This window comes from Pipistrellus kuhlii, unplaced genomic scaffold, assembly GCF_014108245.1.
Source record: "Pipistrellus kuhlii isolate mPipKuh1 unplaced genomic scaffold, mPipKuh1.p scaffold_m20_p_94, whole genome shotgun sequence".
NCBI lineage: Eukaryota > Metazoa > Chordata > Mammalia > Chiroptera > Vespertilionidae > Pipistrellus > Pipistrellus kuhlii.
The window spans coordinates 625512-644969 of NW_023425600.1; the positions used below are offsets into that span (position 1 = coordinate 625512).

General features: G+C 47.5%; 1 protein-coding gene across 4 annotated transcripts in view; it reads left to right on the top strand.

Moving 5' to 3' along the window:
- The window catches only part of DYNC2I1 (dynein 2 intermediate chain 1), a 59745-nt gene that overhangs the window by 27640 nt on the left and 12647 nt on the right, over positions 1 to 19458 (top strand). For all 4 annotated transcript variants that reach the window (XR_006740957.1, XM_045578266.1, XM_036428877.2 and 1 more), the window contains 7 exons: positions 809 to 911; positions 12218 to 12347; positions 13759 to 13870; positions 15270 to 15358; positions 16123 to 16252; positions 17662 to 17834; positions 18500 to 18662. Coding sequence is in view for 3 of the 4 variants with exons in the window: in XM_045578266.1 (XP_045434222.1) it covers positions 809 to 911; positions 12218 to 12347; positions 13759 to 13870; positions 15270 to 15358; positions 16123 to 16252; positions 17662 to 17834; positions 18500 to 18662 (900 nt within the window). In the remaining variant the exon portion in view is untranslated. The remainder of the gene's footprint in view (positions 1 to 808; positions 912 to 12217; positions 12348 to 13758; positions 13871 to 15269; positions 15359 to 16122; positions 16253 to 17661; positions 17835 to 18499; positions 18663 to 19458) is intronic.

Consider the following 19458-nt stretch of genomic DNA (forward strand, 5'->3'; position numbering starts at 1 on the left):
GGGTGTCAGTGGTTATTCCAGTCTAACCCTGTGCTGGGAGACATCGCCAGTCTCCTCATTGCTCAGCGGGCTCCAGGCACCTGCATGTGCGTACAGCTGCAGAGCTCGCTCGTGCACACGTCCGGTTCGCCCTCGCACTGCGCTGTCCAAGTGGAGGTGGCGCAGCACGGGGAAAGGGGCCCGGACAGCTTGCTCTGGCCATGGCGGGCAGGTGGCCGAGTCCGCTGGCCCTGGGGAGCCGGTAAAACGGCACCAGGCACGAGAGAATTGAAATAAACATTTGAACAAACAAACGTGGCGGTAAATCGGCACAGGAAACCACAGAAACCCTTGGAGGGCACAGGATAGTTGACATCCTGTGTGGAGGGCAGTGGCGGAGCGTCCACCTACCGCCCTTCAGTCTGGGCGCTGCCTTGGACCTGAGCCTGAAAAGGGTCAACGTTAACTTGCCTCCCGCTGTTTTAGCTGCTTGTCTGTTGGTGTCCCAGCTCCCTGACCAGAGCATACATTGTGGAGGGCCCTGGGAAAGAGGGAGGAACAGAGACGGCATGTATAAGGGTTCTGAAATATTCCTAACTCTCCCTGTGCGGTTGGCACATACACAGTAAGTTTTGCTTTGTTGCCTGAAAGTTTTACATGAAAGTAGCAGGGGCGGCCTCTTCGGTGCTCCGGAATGATGTTTATCGGTATGTTAGCCATGAGATATGGTTTTTACAATAAATGTGCTGCCAGTAGTTTTACGCTTGACATTTTTTGCTTGAAGTAATTTGTTTCAAAATAATTGTTGTTGTTGTTGTTTTCTGTACAGACGCAAACAGTTCACCTTCCGGAGCCCCTGTTTGTGGAATTTTTGTGGATTTTGCTACCGCCTCACAACGCCTAAAGAGTCGGACTCAGGCCCTTAAGCAAAAGTAGGTGTCCTGGGAATTGGCAGAAGGTGTTACGGAGTTTTAGTGTATTTTCTTCAGTACACTTTTACCAATAGAGGTCTTGTTTCACCCCTGACTGTATATTCTTTAGTCTGTGCTGCATCTCTGCGTCCCTGACCTGTGAGAGCAGGCTGTGCCGGTACAGACACTCAGCACCTCCCGCGCTAGCTTGGGCTTACCCGGGGGCACCCTAGTTTGGCTGAGGCAGAACCCCGCTCATGCATGCCACATGAATTATTCTGGGTCAAAAAGAAAACTTTAAAAAATCAAAGGCTGAAGCTTGAATAGATTAATGATAAATAATAATTTTGAAGTTGTTGAGAAAATTGTAGGGATACTTTATAGATATATGTGTCATTGTGTTGTAAGGAAGTAAGGTACAGAGGAGAAGAACACAAACTGCAGAGCACCGATACCACTAGATGTACATAAGGCACATTAACTAGCAATGTGGGCCAAATAGATACCTCTCTCCAGTGTCCGAGACCAGTTCCAAATGGAGCAAGAGAGCAGTGAGTAAGAGCGCATGGTAACATGAGCAGGTTTCTCAGTGATAGGAAAGGAGTTTCTGAGAATTAAGCCCGGCCCGTGAGGCTAGTGGTTGAGCATTGACCTATGAAGCAGGAGGTCACAGTTTGATTCCGGGTCAAGGCACATGCCAGGATTGTAGGCTTGATCCCCAGTGTGGGGCTTGCAGGAGGCAGTCCATCACTGATTTTCTCTCATCACCAATGTTTCTCCCTATTTTCCCTCTCCCTTCCTCTCTGTCATCAATAAAAATATATATATATTTAAAAACAGACACAATGTTAAATTTCTGTAAGGAGCAATACTCCATAAACTTGATAAATTTAAAGATGATTGACCAATTGGGAAAATACGTTAGCAGAATGATAGGGGTCTGCTCTCCCTAGTGCACAAATCATTTTTAACAATTTAGTAAGCAAAGCTAAATACCACCAGAGGTCAGTTCAGCTGGAGACCCAGGCCGGAAACAGAAAGCCTGGGAGCACTGAAGTGAGGGGTGTTGCAGGTGGCCGCACAGTGCTGGAGACTGAGCCTCAGAGCAGGACTGGAGGCCCCTCTGTGGGACGGGGGGCGGGCTGGCAGCCACTCCAGCCAGAGGGGCCGAGAACAGCGGCCCACTCTCTTACTGCTCCCCTGCCTCCACCAGAGGGACCCAGGCTGGTGAGGGCACAGTAGAAAACGCTGGGCAGACAGTAAATGTATGAAAATAGTTACATCTTCTTTATTTTTCCATTTATTGTTTATAAATAGAAATGGAGCGGGTTCTGTGCTCCATTCCTTGCATATGTTATCTCATTCAATATATTTTTGAATTCTTTTTTTGTTAAAGGTATTACATATGCCCCCTTCCCCCACATTGTCCTCTCACAGCCTCCCCCAGCCTCCCAGCCCCAGACTTTACCCTCCCTCCATTGTCTTTGTCCATGGGATATGCTTACACGCATGCGAGTTCTTTAGTTGATTTCTTACCACCCGTAGCCTCACCTCCTGCTCACCCTCCCCTGCCTTCCCTCTGAAGTTTGACCGTCTGTTCCATGATTCTATGTCTGTGGCTCTATTTTTGTTCATCAGTTTATGTTGTTCATTATATTCCACAAATGAGTGAGATCATGTTGATTTTTATCTTTCTCCAACTGGCTCACTTCGCTTAGCATAATGCTCTCCATGTCCACCCATACTGTAACACTTATGGTAAGAGTTCTTTCTTATTTACAGCCAAGTAATATTCTATTGTGTACATGTATTATAAATCATGCTGTTATGAACATCAGGGTGCATATATCCTTTCTGATTGGTGTTTCTAGTTACTTGGGATATATTCCTAGAAGTGGGATCCCTGGGTAAAATGGGAGTTCCATTTTCAGTTTTTTGAGGAAACTCCATCCTGTTCTCCACAGTGGCTGCACCAGTCTGTGTTCCCACCAGCAGTGCTGTTCCTTTTTCTCCACATCCTCACCAGCACTTGTGGTTTATTGACTTGTTGATGGTAGCCATTCTGACAGGTGTGAGATGGTACCACATTGTCGTTTTGATTTGCATCTCTTGGATAATTAGTGACTGAACATTTTTTAAAATGTCTCTTGGCCTTCTGTATGTCTGCTTTCAAGAAGTATCCATTTAGGTCCTTTGCCCATTTTAGATTGGATTGTTTATCTTCCTTTTGTTAAGTTGTATGAGTTCCCTATAAATTTATGAGATTAAACCCCTATTGATGATAACATTGGCAAATATGTTCTCCCACGCAGTGGGCTCTCTTGTTTTGTTGATGGTTTCTTTTGCTGTGCAGAAGCTTTTTATTTTGATGTAGTCTCATTTTTTTTTCCTTTTCTCCTTAGTTTCCATTGTCCTAGGACAGTGGTTGGCAAATTGCGGCTCGCGAGCCACATGTGGCTCTTTGGCCCCTTGAATGTGGCTCTTTCACAAAATAGTATGGTCTGGGCGAGTCTATTTTGAAGAAGTGGTGTTAGAAGAAGTTGAAGTTTAAAATATTTGGCTCTCAAAAGAAATTTCAATCGTTGTAACTGTTGATATTTGGCTCTGTTGACTAACGAGTTTGCCGACCACTGTCCTAGGATATGTGTCAGTAAACATATTGTTACGAGATATATCTGAAATTTTGCTGCCTATGGATTTTTCTAAGATTTTTATGGTTTCTCATCTTACATTTAAGTCTTTTATCCACTTTGAGTTTTTCTTATGATGGTGTAAGATGGTGGTCAAGTTTCATTTTTTTGCATGTATCTGTCCAATTTTTCCAGCACTATTTATTGAAGAGACTGTCTTGACTCCACTATTTGCTCTTTCCTCCTTTGTCAAATGTTAATTGAGCATAATGACTTGGGTGACTTCTAGGTTCTCTATTCTGTTCCATTGATCTATATGTCTGTTCTTGCACCAGTACCAGGCTGTTTTAAGAACAGTGGCTTTGTAATACAACTTGATGTCTAGTATTGTGATCCCTCCAACTTTGTCTTCCCTCCACCCTCCAGGATTTCTGCAGCTATTTGGGGTCTTTTTTTATTCTCTATAAATTTTTAGAGAGCTTGTTCTAGGTCTGTGAGATAAGCCATTGATTTTCATGGAGATTGTGTTGAGTTTATAGATAGCTTTGGAAAGTATGGACATTTTAATGAAGTTGATTCTACCAATCCATGAACATGGTATATTCTTCCACTTGTTTATGTGTTCTATCTCTTTTTTCCTATAGTTTTCTGAGTATAGGTCTTTTACCTCTATAGTTAAGCTTATTTCTAGGTATCTTAATTTTTTTGTCACCATGGTAAATGGGATTTTTTTTTTTTTTAAGTTTCTCTTTCTGTAAGTTCAGTATTTGGTGTATAAAAATGCTATTGATTTCTAAGTGTTAATTTTGTATCCTGCTACATTGCTGAATTCATTTATTAAATCAAGTAGTGTTTTATGGAATCTTTAGAATTTTCAATGTACAATATCTTGTCATTAGCAAATAATGAGTTTTACTTCTTTTCCTTTTTTCTTTGCCTTTTATTTCTTCTTCTTGTCTGATTGCTATGGCTAGAACATCCAGTACTATGTTGAACCGTACCAGGCTGTTTCTCAGCATTTAGAAGGGTTCAGGAATCTGGGGAAGGGGCAATGTATAAATTAATAAAGAGACTAGACATGAAATATAAATTTGGAAGGCATTTTGGGGAGCCAGAGGAGACCTAGCTTCAGTAACCAAGTTCTCCGAATCTCTGGACCCCTAGCTTTTTATTAACACAGTTTTCCCTAAAGCAAAGCAGATATTCATGTTAAAGGTAAGGTTTGGTATACAGTAGGCATTGTCAGGTTGGAAGAACTGCTTTTGGCTGTTCAGCTGTTTGGCCTGCAGCAGGTAATAACATGTAGATTTTTAGGATTGGGGAAATGCTTTCAGCTATTTCAGCAGGCCATAATTTGATTTGGTCCTGCTGAATATAGAAACCCATCAACCTTTTGAGGATTTCTTACATTTTATTATACCCTGCTGGAATTAGTTTTCAGCAGAACAGAAGTGGTGAGAGTGGACATCTCTGTCATGATCCTGTTTTCAGGGGAAATGGTTTTAGTTTTTGCCCATTGAGTATAATGTTTGCTGTAGGTTTGTCACATAAGACTTTTATTATGCTGAGTTATGATCCTTCTATTCCCACTTTCCTGAGAGTTGTTTTGTTTGTTTGTTTTTTGTTTTTATCAAGAAAGGGTTTTGGGCCCTAACCAGTTTGGCTCAGTGATTGGAGCATTGGCCTGCGGACTCAAGGGTCACAGGTTTGATTCATGTCAAGGGCATGTGTCTTGGTTGCGGGCATATACCCAGTTAGGAGTGTATAGGAGGCAGCTGATCGATGTTTCTCTCTCATCAGTGTTTCTAACTCTCTATTCCTCTCCCTTCCTCTCTGTAAAAAAAAAATCAATAAAATATATTTTGAAAAAAGAAAGAAAGGGTGTTGGATTTTGTCCAATGTTTTTTTCTATATCTATTGATATGATCATATGATTTTTGTCTTTCAGTTTGTTTATGTGATGTATCACATTTATTGACTTGTGACTCTTGTACCGTCCTTGCATCCCCAGAATAAATTCCACTTGGCTATGGTGCATGATCTTTTTAATATACTGTTGGATGCTATTTGTTAATGGTTTTATTGAGGATTTATCATCTATGTTCATCAGAACCATTGGCCTGTAATTTTCTTTCTTTGTTGCATCTTTATCTGGTTTTGGGATTAGAGTAATGCTGGCTTCATAAAAAGAGGTTGGAAGTGTTCCTCTTGGGTTTTTTGGAATAATCTGAGGAGGATCGATATTAGTTCTTTGAATGTTTGGTAAAACTCCTGTGAAGCTGTCCGGACCAGGGCTTTTGTTTGCTGTAAGTTTTTTGATGACTGTTTCAATTTCTTCAGTAGTTATCAGCCTATTCAGATTTTCTGATTCTTCCTGATTAAGTTTTGGAAGATTGTATTTTTCTAGGACTATGTCCATTTCGTCTAGGTTGTTCAGTTTGTTGAAATAGAGTTGTTCATAGTATTTTTTTTTTTTTTTTACAGTCCTTTGTATTTCTGTGGGGCTGATTGTTACTTCACTTCTGTAATTTTTGATTTTGTTTATTTGGGTTCTCTCTCTCTGCTTCTTGGTGAGCAGAGAGAGGTTCATCAATCTTGTTTATCCTTTCAAATAACCAGCTCTTGGTTCTATTGACCTTTTGTATAATTTTTTTTTTTGTCTCTGTCATTTATTTCCATTCTAATGTTTATTATTTTCTTCCTTCTTCTTATTCTGGGCTTTTCTTGTTGTTCTCTTTCTAATTCTTTAAGCTGTAGGGTTAGATAATTTATTATCAATTTTTCTTTCCCTCCCTCCCTCCCTCCCTCCTTCCACCACTCCCACAACCCCTCCCTCCCTCCCTCCCTCCCTCCTCCCCTCCCCCCTCCCTCCCTCCCTCTCTCCCTTCCTTCCTTCCTTCCTTCCTTCCTTCCTTCCTTCCTTCCTTCCTTCCTTCCTTCCTTCCTTCTTTTTTGAGGTAGGCCTGTAGTGCTATGAACTTCTCTATTAGGACTGCTTTCACTGTGTCCTATAGATTTTGGGTTGTTGTGTTTTCATTGTCATTTGTGTCCAGGATGTTTTTTATTTCTTCTTTGATCTCTTTTGTAACCCAGTCATTGTTTAATAGCATGCTATTTAGCCTCCAAGCGTTTCATTGTTTTTTATTGGTTTTATTCTAGTGGACTTCTGATTTTATGCCATTGGGATCTGAGAAGATGCTTGATATGACTTCAGTCTTCTTAAATTTGAAGGATTTAGCCTGAATCTTAATATGTGGTCTATCTTTGAAAATGTTCCATGTGCACTTGAGAAAAATGTATATTCTGTGGCTTTGGGGTGAAATGTTCTGAAGATAACAATAAGTTCCATTTGACCTAGTGAGTCATTTAGGATTACTGTTTCTTTGTTGATGTTTTGTCTAGAAGATTTATCCAGTGATGTCAGTGGGGGATTAAAGTCCCCTACTGTGATTATATTGTTGTTGATCTCTCCCTTGATATTTTCCTGAAGTTTTTTTTTTAATGTATTTTAGTGGTCCTGTTTTGGGTGCATATATGTTTACCAGCGTTATATCCTCTTGTTGTATTGTTTCCTTTACTAATATGATGTGACATTCCTTATCTCTTGTTATGGCCTTCACTTTGAGATCTATTTTTTGACAGATATAAGTGTTGCTACCCCAATTTTTTTTCCATTTCTTTTTACCTTAAATTTTTTCCCCAGCCCCTCACTTTCAGTCTGTGTGAGTACTTATATATGGGGCATACTTTCTTATCCATTCAGCTACCCAAATTTTTTGATTGGAGCATTTAATCCATTTATGTTTAAGTTTATTATTGATAGGTAGTTTATTGCCATTTTTATTTTCTATTCCTGTGTTTCTTCTTCCCTTTCTATTTTTTCTTTTTATGTCATTCTCTTTAGTATTTCCTATGTTGCTGGCTTAGTGGTAATAAGCTCCATTTACCTTTTTTGTCTATGCAGCTTCTGATTTTCCCTTCAGTTTTGGATGATAGCCTTGCTGTATTGAGTATTCTTGGACTCAGTCCCTTGTTTTGCATCATTTTTTATACTTCATTCCATGCCCTTTCTGGCCTGTTGTGTTTCTGTTGAGACATCAGTTGTAAGTCTAATGGGCAATCTCTTATAGAGAACACTCTCTCTTGTAGCTCTCAAGATTCTTTGTCGTTAACATTTGCCATTGTAAATCACGGTGCATCTTGGTGTGGTGTTTTTGGGTGTATCTTGTTTGGGACTCTGTGTGCTTGTGTGATTTTTTCTTCCCCATGTCAGGGACATTTTCTGTCGTTATTCAAATAGGTTTTCTATTCCTTGCTCCTCTTCTTGTCTTTCTGGCAACCCTATTATGTAGATGTTGCTTCGTTTCATGTTGTCCCAAAGCTCCCTTAAACTCGCCTGCTTTAAAAAATATTTTTCCAATTGGTTTTCAGATTGGGTGTTTTTTCTATCCTATTTTCTAACTCTCTGATTCAGTCCTCCACTACTTCTAGGCTGCTGTTGAAACCTTCCATTGTGTTCTTTATTGCAGCAATTTCGTTCTTCATTTCCTTTTGATACTTACACATGTTGGTGAAATTCTCACCCAGATGGTTGAGCAGCTTTATAATCTTTGATCTGAATTCTTTCTCTGACATATTGCTTGCCCCCATTTTGTTTAGTTTCTTTTCTAACGAGTCCCTCTTTTCTTTCCTTTGGGGATTATTTCTTTATCTCCCCATTTTTGCTGTCTCTTTCTGGCCCTGGGCACTCTGATTGAGGTCCAAGAGGTTAAAGTCCCTAAAGGTCCAATGGTCTGGGACTAGTTAGCCCAGAGGCTGGGTCACTGTTTGCCATTGTTTTCTAGTTGAACCAGTGTGTTACAAGCACTCTTAATCACATAAGCAGTAACCACTTCTCCCATGGTTCTGGTTCCTCAGTTGCTTGCTGCAGATGCTCTGGGTTGTGGGGGCACTAGTTCCTCTATTGTGTGACTCCCTATGGGGGTGCAGAGCCCTCTGGCATGCAATTCACTGTGCCACCCTGGCATCTGTGGCATTGTGATGCCCTAGGTCCTTCTGGCAGTGCACTTGCAATGTGGTTCTGTGACCAGTGGTTGAATCCACTGGGTTGTACTGGCAGCACAGTCCTATGGCCCAGGATGGAAATGTGCTGAGTGGCTCCAGATTGCAATGAGAGCAGTGACCTGTGACCTGGGGCTGAGCCCTCCAAGTGGTTCCAGGTTGCAATGGCAACACTCTCCTTGGGCCTGGAGTGGGGTGTGTGTTGGGTGGTTTCGGGTTGGACTGGGAGCATGGTCCTGGGGTGGGGGTGGGGTCCAGGGTCCCCCAGACCAGTGCAGGATTCTGGGTTGCAGGGTCCAGGCACATGGGTGAGGAGGTGTGGTGCAGGAAGTCTCTCTGTCGTGCGCTCAGTACAGACATTTGGGAGTCTGTGGTACCATGCCACTCACTGCCGGAGCATGGTGGTCCGCCCACATAGGTTATGGCTGGTAAGCAGCTCCCTGCACTGGTCTGGGATGGTGTCTAAGGCCAGTCCTGGTGTCAGTGTGGCTGCGCTCCTGGTCTTTGCTGCTCCCCTCTACTGGATGGTGTGGGCTTTATGCCAAAGCCGTGCCTGGCCTGGGAGTGCCTTTGGTAGAGAGTCCCATCTGCTAGTCTCCGAGACTCCTGCGAGATTTAACTATCCCTCAGTCACCCCTCCCTGCACATACACACCATAAGTTACATCTTTGAGTAGTCAGAGATATGGATATTCGAACAATAATGAGGTGAGTTTCTTCTATAGAAATAGGTGAAGTTTTAAAAACTGACACTGCTTATGTGATTAGAGTACAGAGAAATGCTTGCTTGTAACACATTGGTTCAACTAGGAAACAGTGGCAAAAGAAAGATCAGCATGTGTAATAGGAATTCATGTCACTGCACGTGGGTTTGAAAGGTGTATGGGACTAAATTACCTTGACGTAGTACAAGAACTGGAGCAGGGGAAGGGCGACAGAAAATTGTGGCAAGGTCCTCACAGGAAGAGGTAAAAGTATTTAATTTAAGGTAGACTTTATTTTATTTTATTTTTAAAAAATATATTTTATTGATTTTTCACAGAGAGGAAGAGAGAGAGGGATAGAGAGTTAGAAACATCAATGAGAGAGAGACATCGATCAGCTGCCTCTTGCACACCCCCCACTGGGGATGTGCCCGCAACCAAGGTATATGCCCTTGACCAGAATCGAACCTGTGACCTTTCAGTCCGCAGGCCGACGCTCTATCCACTGAGCCAAACCGGTTTCGGCTAATTTAAGGTAGACTTTAACAGGTCAGGAATGCTTGTTGAAAAGTCTAGGGTAACCATTAAAGAGATAATGAGAAAATGTATAACTAAGAAGCTAGTAGAAGAGTTAATGGAATTCTATATTAAAAAAACAAAAAAGCATGTGGCTAATCAAATAGTAGTCAGGAACCCAGCTGGTGTGGTTCGTTGCTTGAATGTTGACCATGAACTAGGAGGTCATGATTTGATTCCCAGTCAGGGCGCATGCCTGGGTTGCTAGCTTGATCCCCAGTAGGGGGCTTACAGGAGGCAGCCAATCAATGATTCTCATCATTCATGTTTTTGTCTTTCTCCCTCTCCCTTCCTCTCTGAAATTAATAAAACTCTATTTAAAAATATGTATATATATATATTAAAAAAAAAAAAGTAGTCAGGAAAGGAGCAACAAAGGAATGTAGGTCATGGAACAGAGACAACAACAGAAAGATGGGTGATTAAACCTGGTGTCACATGTAAGGCAGGAACCACAAGTTCCTGCCTTACATGTAATGAACTGGAGGAAAACAACAGCATAGTAAGGCCTCACCTCACATCATCATTAGTAGCTCTTCGCCTTGAGTGAAATGACGTGTGAGGAAACCAGTTCCCCACAGCCTCGTCAAGATGGAGAAGAGTCAGGTCCCTGTGGCGTCTCAAGGGTGTGATGCAAAGATGTTGAATGGGACCTGTCAAATATGTGACTTTCAAGAGACAAACCTTACATATCAGGACACAGAAAGGTTGAGAAAGGATAGAGGAGACATACCAAGCAAACACTGACTAAACACTGCTGATGCCACTGACTTCAAGGGAAACTTGAAAGCAGGAAGAGCACAAGAAAGTCACTTGGTAACAATGAAAGGGTCAGCTCAGCAGATGAGCCTGCCAGGCAGCCTGAATGCACCCAGTGCTGGAGGACAGAGTGGACAGAGCACACTGGCAGCACCAGAGGACACAGGTGGGCATTGGCAGCTGATGGAAATTTAGTGGAGACACAAAGATTTGAGTGCATGGTTAAACTGCATCTAACACACATCTAAAAATATACCTGCAAGTGCAGTATCTATGGTCTTTTGAAGAATACAGAGAACAGTTTTCAAAAAGATTGTATGTTCTGGACATGGGATTGGAAAAATACAGAAGATGTGTTCTGACCACAGTAGAATTAAGCTAGAGGTCAATAATAAAAAGGCAATTTAGAAAATACTCAAAAGTTTGAAAATCAAGTAGTATTTTCTAAAAAGCTGTGGGTCAAAGAAGAAGTCAAATGGGAATTAGAAACTATTTTCCACAGCGATAATGGAAACCAGCATTTAAAAGCTGTGGGATGCAGTTAAAGCTATTCTGAGACACATTGGAAACGGAAAAGGCTGCCAACCCCTGTCCACATACCTATCTCAATAGGGCAAAGAACAGTAAGAAATGAGAAGGAACAAAATAATAGAAGATAACGTCAGAAACCCATAAAATTGAAAGCTGTCAAGTTCAACAAAGCCAAAAGGAATTATTTAAAAACATTCATAGAATTTATAAGCCTTAAGAAGTCTGACATAAGGGAAAAGAGAAAGCCAGACACAAATACTCAGCAGCAAGAATGAAAAGGCTGTTACCACACACACGGAGAGGGGAAAAGATGGCGCTGTGGACCACTCATGTCCATGAGGGCTTACACAAGTGAGCCGGGGGTCCGTCTGTTGGGGTGCCATGTGGTGGGAGATGTGGCGGATGGCGGACTGGAGCTGTGAGTTGGGAGGATGGGACGGTGGCTAGAGAGGACAGTGATGGAAGGTGGTGGTTTGGGTAACGACCTGAGTGAGTGGAAGGTACCTGTGGGTGGAGCACCAGTGGGGGGACAGAGCTCCTGGATGGGGAGACGGAGAGCCTGGCACCGGCATCAGCGTCGGGAAGGAAAGGAGACCAGCCCGCAGTCGGAGAGGAGTCTGAGCTGAGGAACACCAAGGGCAGGGCTTGGGCGCCTTGAGGGCAGCAGGGCGGCTGGCTTGGCGGCGGCTGCACAGTCCAGTCCCATGGGACACAGGTCTGTGCTTCAAGGACCGTGGGCGGCACAAACATGACCCCCTTTCAGGCCCCAGAGCAGAGACATCACAGAAAGGCAGTGTGGTCGAGGCCCATGAAGGCGTGGCGTGGAGAGAATTGCTCTTCTGACAGGTCTAGGGACGCAGCCTGACTGGCCGTGTAGACTCGGGGCACTGACTTCTAACAGTGGGAAGCATGGTTTATGATGCTCTCACGTTGGTCCGTGCGGGACTGCTAAATGCCTCAGGCAGACACTGGCAGGTGAGTCCTGACAGCGACTCCGTCTCACCAAGGCGCCCGCATACCCTTGGGCATTGCCAGCTTACCTTGTCTGTTTCCAATTTATTTTCCAGGACTCGCAGCACAAAGTTGCTTCGGCTCATTGACCTGGACTTTTCATTCACATTCTCTTTCTTGGATCTACCGCCAGTAAATGAATATGACATGTACATCAGAAACTTTGGGAGGAAAAACACCAAGCAGGTTAGTGCAGCAGGTACACGGGCAGCTCAGCGCTGTGCTCTGGAGGAGGGCTGTGCTGTGCGGAGGAGGGCGGGAGGGGGAAGAAGGGCCCTCCGCACTGCCTGGTGCCTGCGAACCTCACGGTGTGCAGGGCTCCACGGAGGCCCACATGCAGTGGCAGCTCCACGCTCCCAGTGTGGGAGCAGAATGTCCCTGGACCCCTTGCTCGGGTCCCCGTGAGGGTGTGACTGACAGTGCTGTGCACCCAGTGATTCCTGAGCTCCCTGACGTGCTTCACCCTCGTCCATCCTTTCTGCTCCATTGCACTTCCCCTGTGTGCCCTGACCCTGTCACCTGCCTGTGTGCCCTCTTCTGTGCCATACCCCTCACCTGCCGTGTGCCCTCTCCCTGTGGCAGGGCCCTCACCTGCATGTGTTTTCTCTGTCCCCCAACCCAGCCTCCTGTCACACGTGTGTTTCTCAATGTTCGTGGCCTGGTTGGAGGCCTGCGGTGAAGCCTTCCCTCATGACATACACTGAACTCCCTTATTCCAAAGTTGCCCCCTCCTTGCCACACTGCCATGGACTCGCTGCTGTGCTTGTGCTCACTAATTCTGTGATCGTGTGACTTCCAAAAGGTGAAGGCAGGGATTGCCTCTGCATTTTCTTATGTCCCGTTAGTGCCATTGGTAATGCGCTGGGTGCGTCCATTGGTGCAGCCTCTCAATAGGAGGAGGTCATGGGCTGGCCCTCCAGGAGCTGCTGGATGAGTCCTGCTGACTCATTCTAACCTTGAGTGGATGGTCCAAGGTCTCTCCCCTTTTCTCATCTCAGAGCTGCTAGCAACGGAACTCTTCACTGCAGCGTGCACCTGTTTGCTGTTGCTAATCCTGACCCAGGATCTCTCCCACTGATGTTTACAGAGCGTGGAGGAGGGGCGGAGAGAGAAACATTGATGTGAGAGAGACACATCAATGGGTTACCTCCTGCATGTGTCCCAACCAGGACCTAGGATTGAGCCTGCTGCCAAGATATGTGCCCTTGACTGGATTCGAACCCAGGACCCTTTAGTCCATGGGCTGTCGCTCCATCCACTGAGCCAGACTGCTGGGGCTGCACGTTCCTTTTTGAAATAAGAGATTGCCTTTGGTTTGCAAAGTCAGTATGTTCTTAAAAAACATGTTGGTGGGCTCCTCAGTAGTTTTTTACACCAAAGCTGAATTGTTTGATGTGACTTTTCAAGAACACTATAAAATCAAACCTATTAAACACAGCAAACATTTAAGATCCAAACTGTCTTTGCTTGCTGGTTATTTATGTCATGATCCTGTTCTTGACAAAAGCGAGAAAACTGCCGTTGATAACCAGCATTTTCTTTTCATCTGTGAGTCCTTGGCTGAGGAGGAGTGCTGATGGCAGCCTTGGTTTTCCAGGCGTACGTGCAGTGCAATGAGGGGAACGTGGAGCGAGATGTCCAGACAGAGGAGATGGAGACCAGGGAGGCCTGGACCCAGCACCCTGGGGAGGGCGCGGCTGTGGCAGGCGGTAAGCAGCTCTCTGGGCTCCTGAGAGCCGGCTCTTCGAACTGCCTCTCTGCCGCTAGAGGGAGAACAGCAGCAGTGCTCAGTGCATTTCTTGTTCTTTCTCCTTCTGTCTTTCTCTTGGGGGGAGGGGGAGGTTATTCGTACCTGACTGGAAGTGCCATCCCTCTTTGTGGGGCAAACCAGCAGCCTGAGCACCACCTGGGGCTGGTCAGCAGGGCAGAATCCACCTCCAAACACGCAGCTGCATGATGGGCTTCTGAGCGCTTTGCTTTTAACTTGGGATAATCTGTTCTCCTTAATAGAGATTGGTTTTTAATTTTTAAAACAAAATCTTTTTCATTGATTTTTAGAGACAGAGAAAGGCAGAGGGATAGAGAGAGAGAGAAACATTGATGAGAGAGAAACATCATCGATTATCACTCAGCTGCCTCCTGCACCCCCCTACTGGTTATCAAACCCGCCACCTGGGCATGTGTCCAAATAGGAATTGAACCGTGACCTCTTGATTCACAGGTCGATGCTCACCCAGCGGGCATAGAGCTTTTATACAACCGTGTGGATGCTGGGTCTGTTGCATCAACTTAGATGGCAGGTCCCATAGGAGTGGTCCACCTTCACGCTTTCCTCCGTGACCCATGTGCTCAGCTCACCTTCCCTGTGCAGCTTATTCTGAGGAAGCCTCACCCTAGGACAGTGGTTGGCAAACTGGCTCACGAGCCACATGCGACCACATCCCCACTTCTAACGCCACTTCTTCAAAATAGACTTGCCCAGGCTGAAAACCGAGTTCTGTGCATGCGCCACGAAGTTTTAATCGCACTGTATGTGTGTGCCCGCACATGGTATTTTGTGGAAGAGCCACACTCAAGGGACCAAAGAGCCACATGTGGCTTGCGAGCCACAGTTTGCCAACTACTGTCCTAGGAAATCAGGCATGGACATGTGACACTCACATCATAATTGATTCCGTTAGCTACAGGGGTGGGCAAAGGCAGGTTTATAGTTGTGAGTATGCAAAACAGTTTCTTGTATTATTACTTATTGATGATTGGATTATTTGATTACAGCTGTCAGTCTACTTTTGTCTACCTGTGTTTTCCTTATTGTCTGTAAGTAGGGTTCTGTTCACAGACTTTATGTAAAACAAGATGCTGTTGGTTTTCTAAATTACATGTATTGGGGACCCAGGTCCATGAGGTTATGAGTTCAGGTGAGCAGTGCTATGATGCAGCACCCGTGTGCTCATCACCTGAGCTTCCTCCATCAGGTGCAGTTTACAGTAGCTCCAGAGTGAACGTGGGCTTTCTGAGCTCCACTTCCAGCTTCCTAACGGGCATGTGACCTCTGCCCTCTGGCGTGGCTGCTGAGAGCCCACCTGGTGGTTTTCTGTGACTCTTTAGGGAGTGAGAGCAGAGAGCCGTCGGACGCAGTGGCTGTGCCCAAGGTGGACACGCTGAGACTGTCCAGCTTCCTCCGGGCAGCCTGCCAGGTAGGTGCCGAGATGTGGCCGTCACGTGGCCACCCCCAGCTAACACACACAGACTGGGAACACAGTGAAGCTGACAAGGCGGATATACCTCTCGAGTATTTGAAACCAAGGAACCTGGGCTTTTAAATTGACCATGGGCCCTGCAGCGGCCTGCAGATGGAGCGTGGAGGGCTCGTGGCCCTCCGCATTGTAGGCTGTGCCTCTGTCTCCTCTGAGCCCCCATAGACCCTCCGGTTCCTGGGAAACCAGCAGCGCCTGCCCGGCCCCGGAGCCTCTGTGCGTCTCTAAAGAAAAGGACCCCACTCCTCTTCACAGTCCCACCCCGCCCCCGGGTGTGAAAAGCCGCCACGTGGGCTCAGTCTGGCTGCCCGCGGTCCTCCAGCGGGTCCGCTCCCACCCTGAGCGGAGGGCTCCCCTCGGTGGGCGTCGGGGAGGTGGGGGTGCTAGCAGCGCAGGGCGGAGTGGCAGGCGGCCTGGGCAGGCGGTGAGGACGTGGCGGGACACAGTGACTGGCTCACTGCGCCTCCTGGGTCCTCGGAGTGCAGGGAGGATGCCGAGGTCCTCGTCCTGCCACTTCAGCAGAATCTCTGCCGTAAACCATGGCATGTGCCCGAAACCCCAGCTTCCTGAGGGGTCATTCCCCCGGCTGCGCCCGCAGGATCATGGTTTTGTACCCGGTTGCTTCTGTGGCGCCTGGCAGGAGCAGCCCCGTGAGGGCAGTGAGTGGCGCGGGCAGGTGCTGACCTGCTCCTTGTCTTTGGAAGGTGGTGGCCGTTTTGCTGGAAGAGGACCGTGTGGCAGCCGCCCCCAGCCGGGACCCCGCGGTCCAGGACAGCACCCTGCCCCTCAGTGACAGCGCCTGGCAGCTCAACACCAGCCTGCCCTTCCTGCAGTGTAAGCCTGCTGCTGCGCCTGAGCGAACACGGTGACCTGACGTCGCGGTCCCGGGCCGCCGTGTGACGTGAGGTGCAGCCGCAGAGCTCAGCCTGCAGCCCGCCGCCCCAGGGCGTGGGGCGGGACAGGCTGGCTCCTGAGAGGACAGGGCCGGGCGTGGAGTGCGGGTTTGCTTTGGAATCGCTGTGCCCAGCACCGCGCTCAGTAAGCCGTGGGCCCTCTGCGAGCCGGGTGAAGTGTGGTCACGTGTAACCGTTTAGATCAGTTTTATTATTTATTTATTTATTTATTTATTTATTTATTTTTCATTAAATTATTATCTGTGCACATATTAGATCAGTTTTAAAACCTGCCTTTGTGTGGCCCAGGCCGTGCCCGCGCATGCTGTGCTGTGAAATGGTGGCCGCAGGCGACCGCAGGAGGGCACAGTGGTGGGCAGTGGGGCTTCTGTCCTTCACTGTGTGAGTGTTTCACATGAACAAAATGGCATTTTAGCTTTAAAAGCTGGTGTTTTGGGGGGTGTTTTTATTTTTAAAAGGTGAGAGTTATCCCGTCAGGAAATAGTAAGTCACCGTGTGTGTGTGGAATTCAAAACCCAGGTGTGCACGCACCACACCAGCTCTCCTCCCGGAGTGGCCCAGTGCGCACCTGCAGGCCTGGAGGCGCTTGTACAAGGGCCACAGGCATGGAGTCCCTCGTGGGGGACGCGAGCGTGCGTGTCCTCACAGGACTGGCCTCTGGAGGGTGTGGGAGACCCGCCTGAGGACGGAGGGTTTCTTGTTGGTTGCATTTTGGTAAAATGAATTCTGAGGTGACAGAGGAAGTGAGGTTGGATGACAGGTATCTGAGGCTCACTGGTCACACCTGTGAGCCGAGGCCTCAGAAGGAGGGCTGCTCCGCCATCCAGGAATGCTCGCCCGCGCAGCAGAGTGGCACCAGTGGGTCGCTCCTCCTTCCTGCGTTGGCTTATGTGCAGCGTGTGACCAGTGTCCCGGCCCGGGGAGAGACAGCAGTGGTCCAGACTAGGAACATGCAAATGAGTGACGTGCGCAGTGGATTGAACGGGGCAAGCTCTTGGGAGACAGACGAAGGGGCAGGGCCCCCAGTGGAGCAGTGTGGCGGTGTGACGCCTCGGGGGACTGCAGGGCCCACTGAGGTGGCCTGGCTCCAGGCTGTGCTGTACCAAGTCTGAAGGACCACTTTTTAGCAGAACCACACAACCACTGAGACCGTTTTCTTGTAGAGCTGTGGCACTGGCCAACCCACATTTAGGCAGGTGGAGCTTTGAAAGGACCATGTCTGTTTCTTCACTCAGCTGAATTGCGCTCACTTATTTTTAAGTGTGTGAGTATAACCTGGATCTGGCAGACCACTCAGGTGCTGCAGCACTTTCCCTATTCCGTCCCCAGATCGGAAAGTGTCCAGCTTGCACACCTCTCCAGCGCGGAGGCAGGTGGTGGTGTCCGTTCACGGGCTTCCCGGCCAGGCCTGCGCACCCCCGCTGGACCGAAGGCACCTGCTCTGCGTGTGGGACATCTGGCAGCCCTCGGGGCCGCAGAAGGTCCTGGTGTGTGAGTCGCAGGTATAATGGGAACAGGGCAGGCAGTGGGCGCGGTGCTGGGCTCAGGGAGCAGGAGGGGCTTGGGTCCCCCCCCTCCCCCCCCTCCTCAGCTCCGTCTGTGCTGCTGTGACAGGACATGGGCGGGTCTGCTGTGACTAAAAGTTGTAAGTTCAGAGGAACCAACAGTGTGAAGCCTGGTTAGCACCCCTGTCGGGCCGTGGGAATTGGGTATCAGGGCTCCAGGCCGAGGGGACACACGGCCCTGGGCATGACTCTGGTTCAGGGTGGACTTGTTGCTTGTGCTGTCTGGGTCCCGGACGTGGTAGAGGTTTCTTAATTGCTTGAGGTTCCAGTCTGTAGTCTCATGCATTTCCTGGCCCCTGGTTCACAGGCCGTGGTCTGGTGGCTACGCAGGTCACCTGTTTACATGCTCCTTGACCTCAGAATCATTGATTCCACCAAAACTATAGAGAACAGTAACTTTTACTGTGTCAGTGTTGTGGCTTAAAGATAACTTGGTGATGCAGGCTGTACATGGGGAGACAGAAGTTGGCTTTGCTGATAGGCTGAGTGGGGCCTGGCGCACACCGAGAAAGCCGACAGACACGCCCCAGACCCGCTTCGTGTCCCACAGCTTCTTGGGGAGGCCCCGGGCGCCGTGTCAGCAGAGCTCTCTGTCCTCCCAGGTCACCTGTTGCTGCCTGAGCCCCTTCAAGGCCTTCCTGCTGTTTGCTGGAACCATGCACGGCTCGGTCATCGTGTGGGACCTGAGAGAAGACTCTCGGATGCATTGCTACGTGAAGCTGAGTGACTGCTTTTGGACATTCAGGACAGCAACGTTTTCCACTGGTCAGTGAGGCCTGGAGTGTGACGGTCTCCAGGAATGTCTGAATGTCTTGGCATTTATTGTTCAGGTTACCCCAGAGGATGCGGTCTGACCTATGAGCAAAAGAGGTCTTGGACAAAAGTGAAACAAAAATGCTTCAGGCCATTGTTAGCCGTGGCCAGCAGATTGTAACATCTTTCTTGTTTATGTGTGGATTCCAAATCCTCAGTGAGTTTCTAGTTTTAAATTAGCTTAAGGCGTGTTGGTATGTCTGCTCCTGGCTTAGTTACCTCCACCTGGGGGACGAGAGGAACTGGAACAATAGGACCTGCAGCATCCAACGTTGGACGCCAAGAATCTTCATGCCAGGCAGCTGTAGCTACAACCATAACTATGACCACATTAAGTAATCACAGCCTATCAGCACAGCTACCACTACCAACCAGCACAGCCACCACTACCAACCAACACCAACCAGCACAGCCACCACTTCCAACCAACACCAACCAGCACAGCCACCACTACCAACCAACAGCAACCAGCACAGCCACCACTTCCAACCAACACCAACCAGCACAGGCACCTCTACCAACCAACACCAACCAGCGCAGCCACCACTTCCAACCAACACCAACCAGCACAGCCACCACTACCAACCAACAGCAACCAGCACAGCCACCACTTCCAACCAACACCAACCAGCACAGCCACCACTACCAACAAACACCAACCAACACAGCCACCACTTCCAACCAACACCAACCAGCACAGCCACCACTTCCAACCAACACCAACCAGCACAGCCACCACTACCAACCA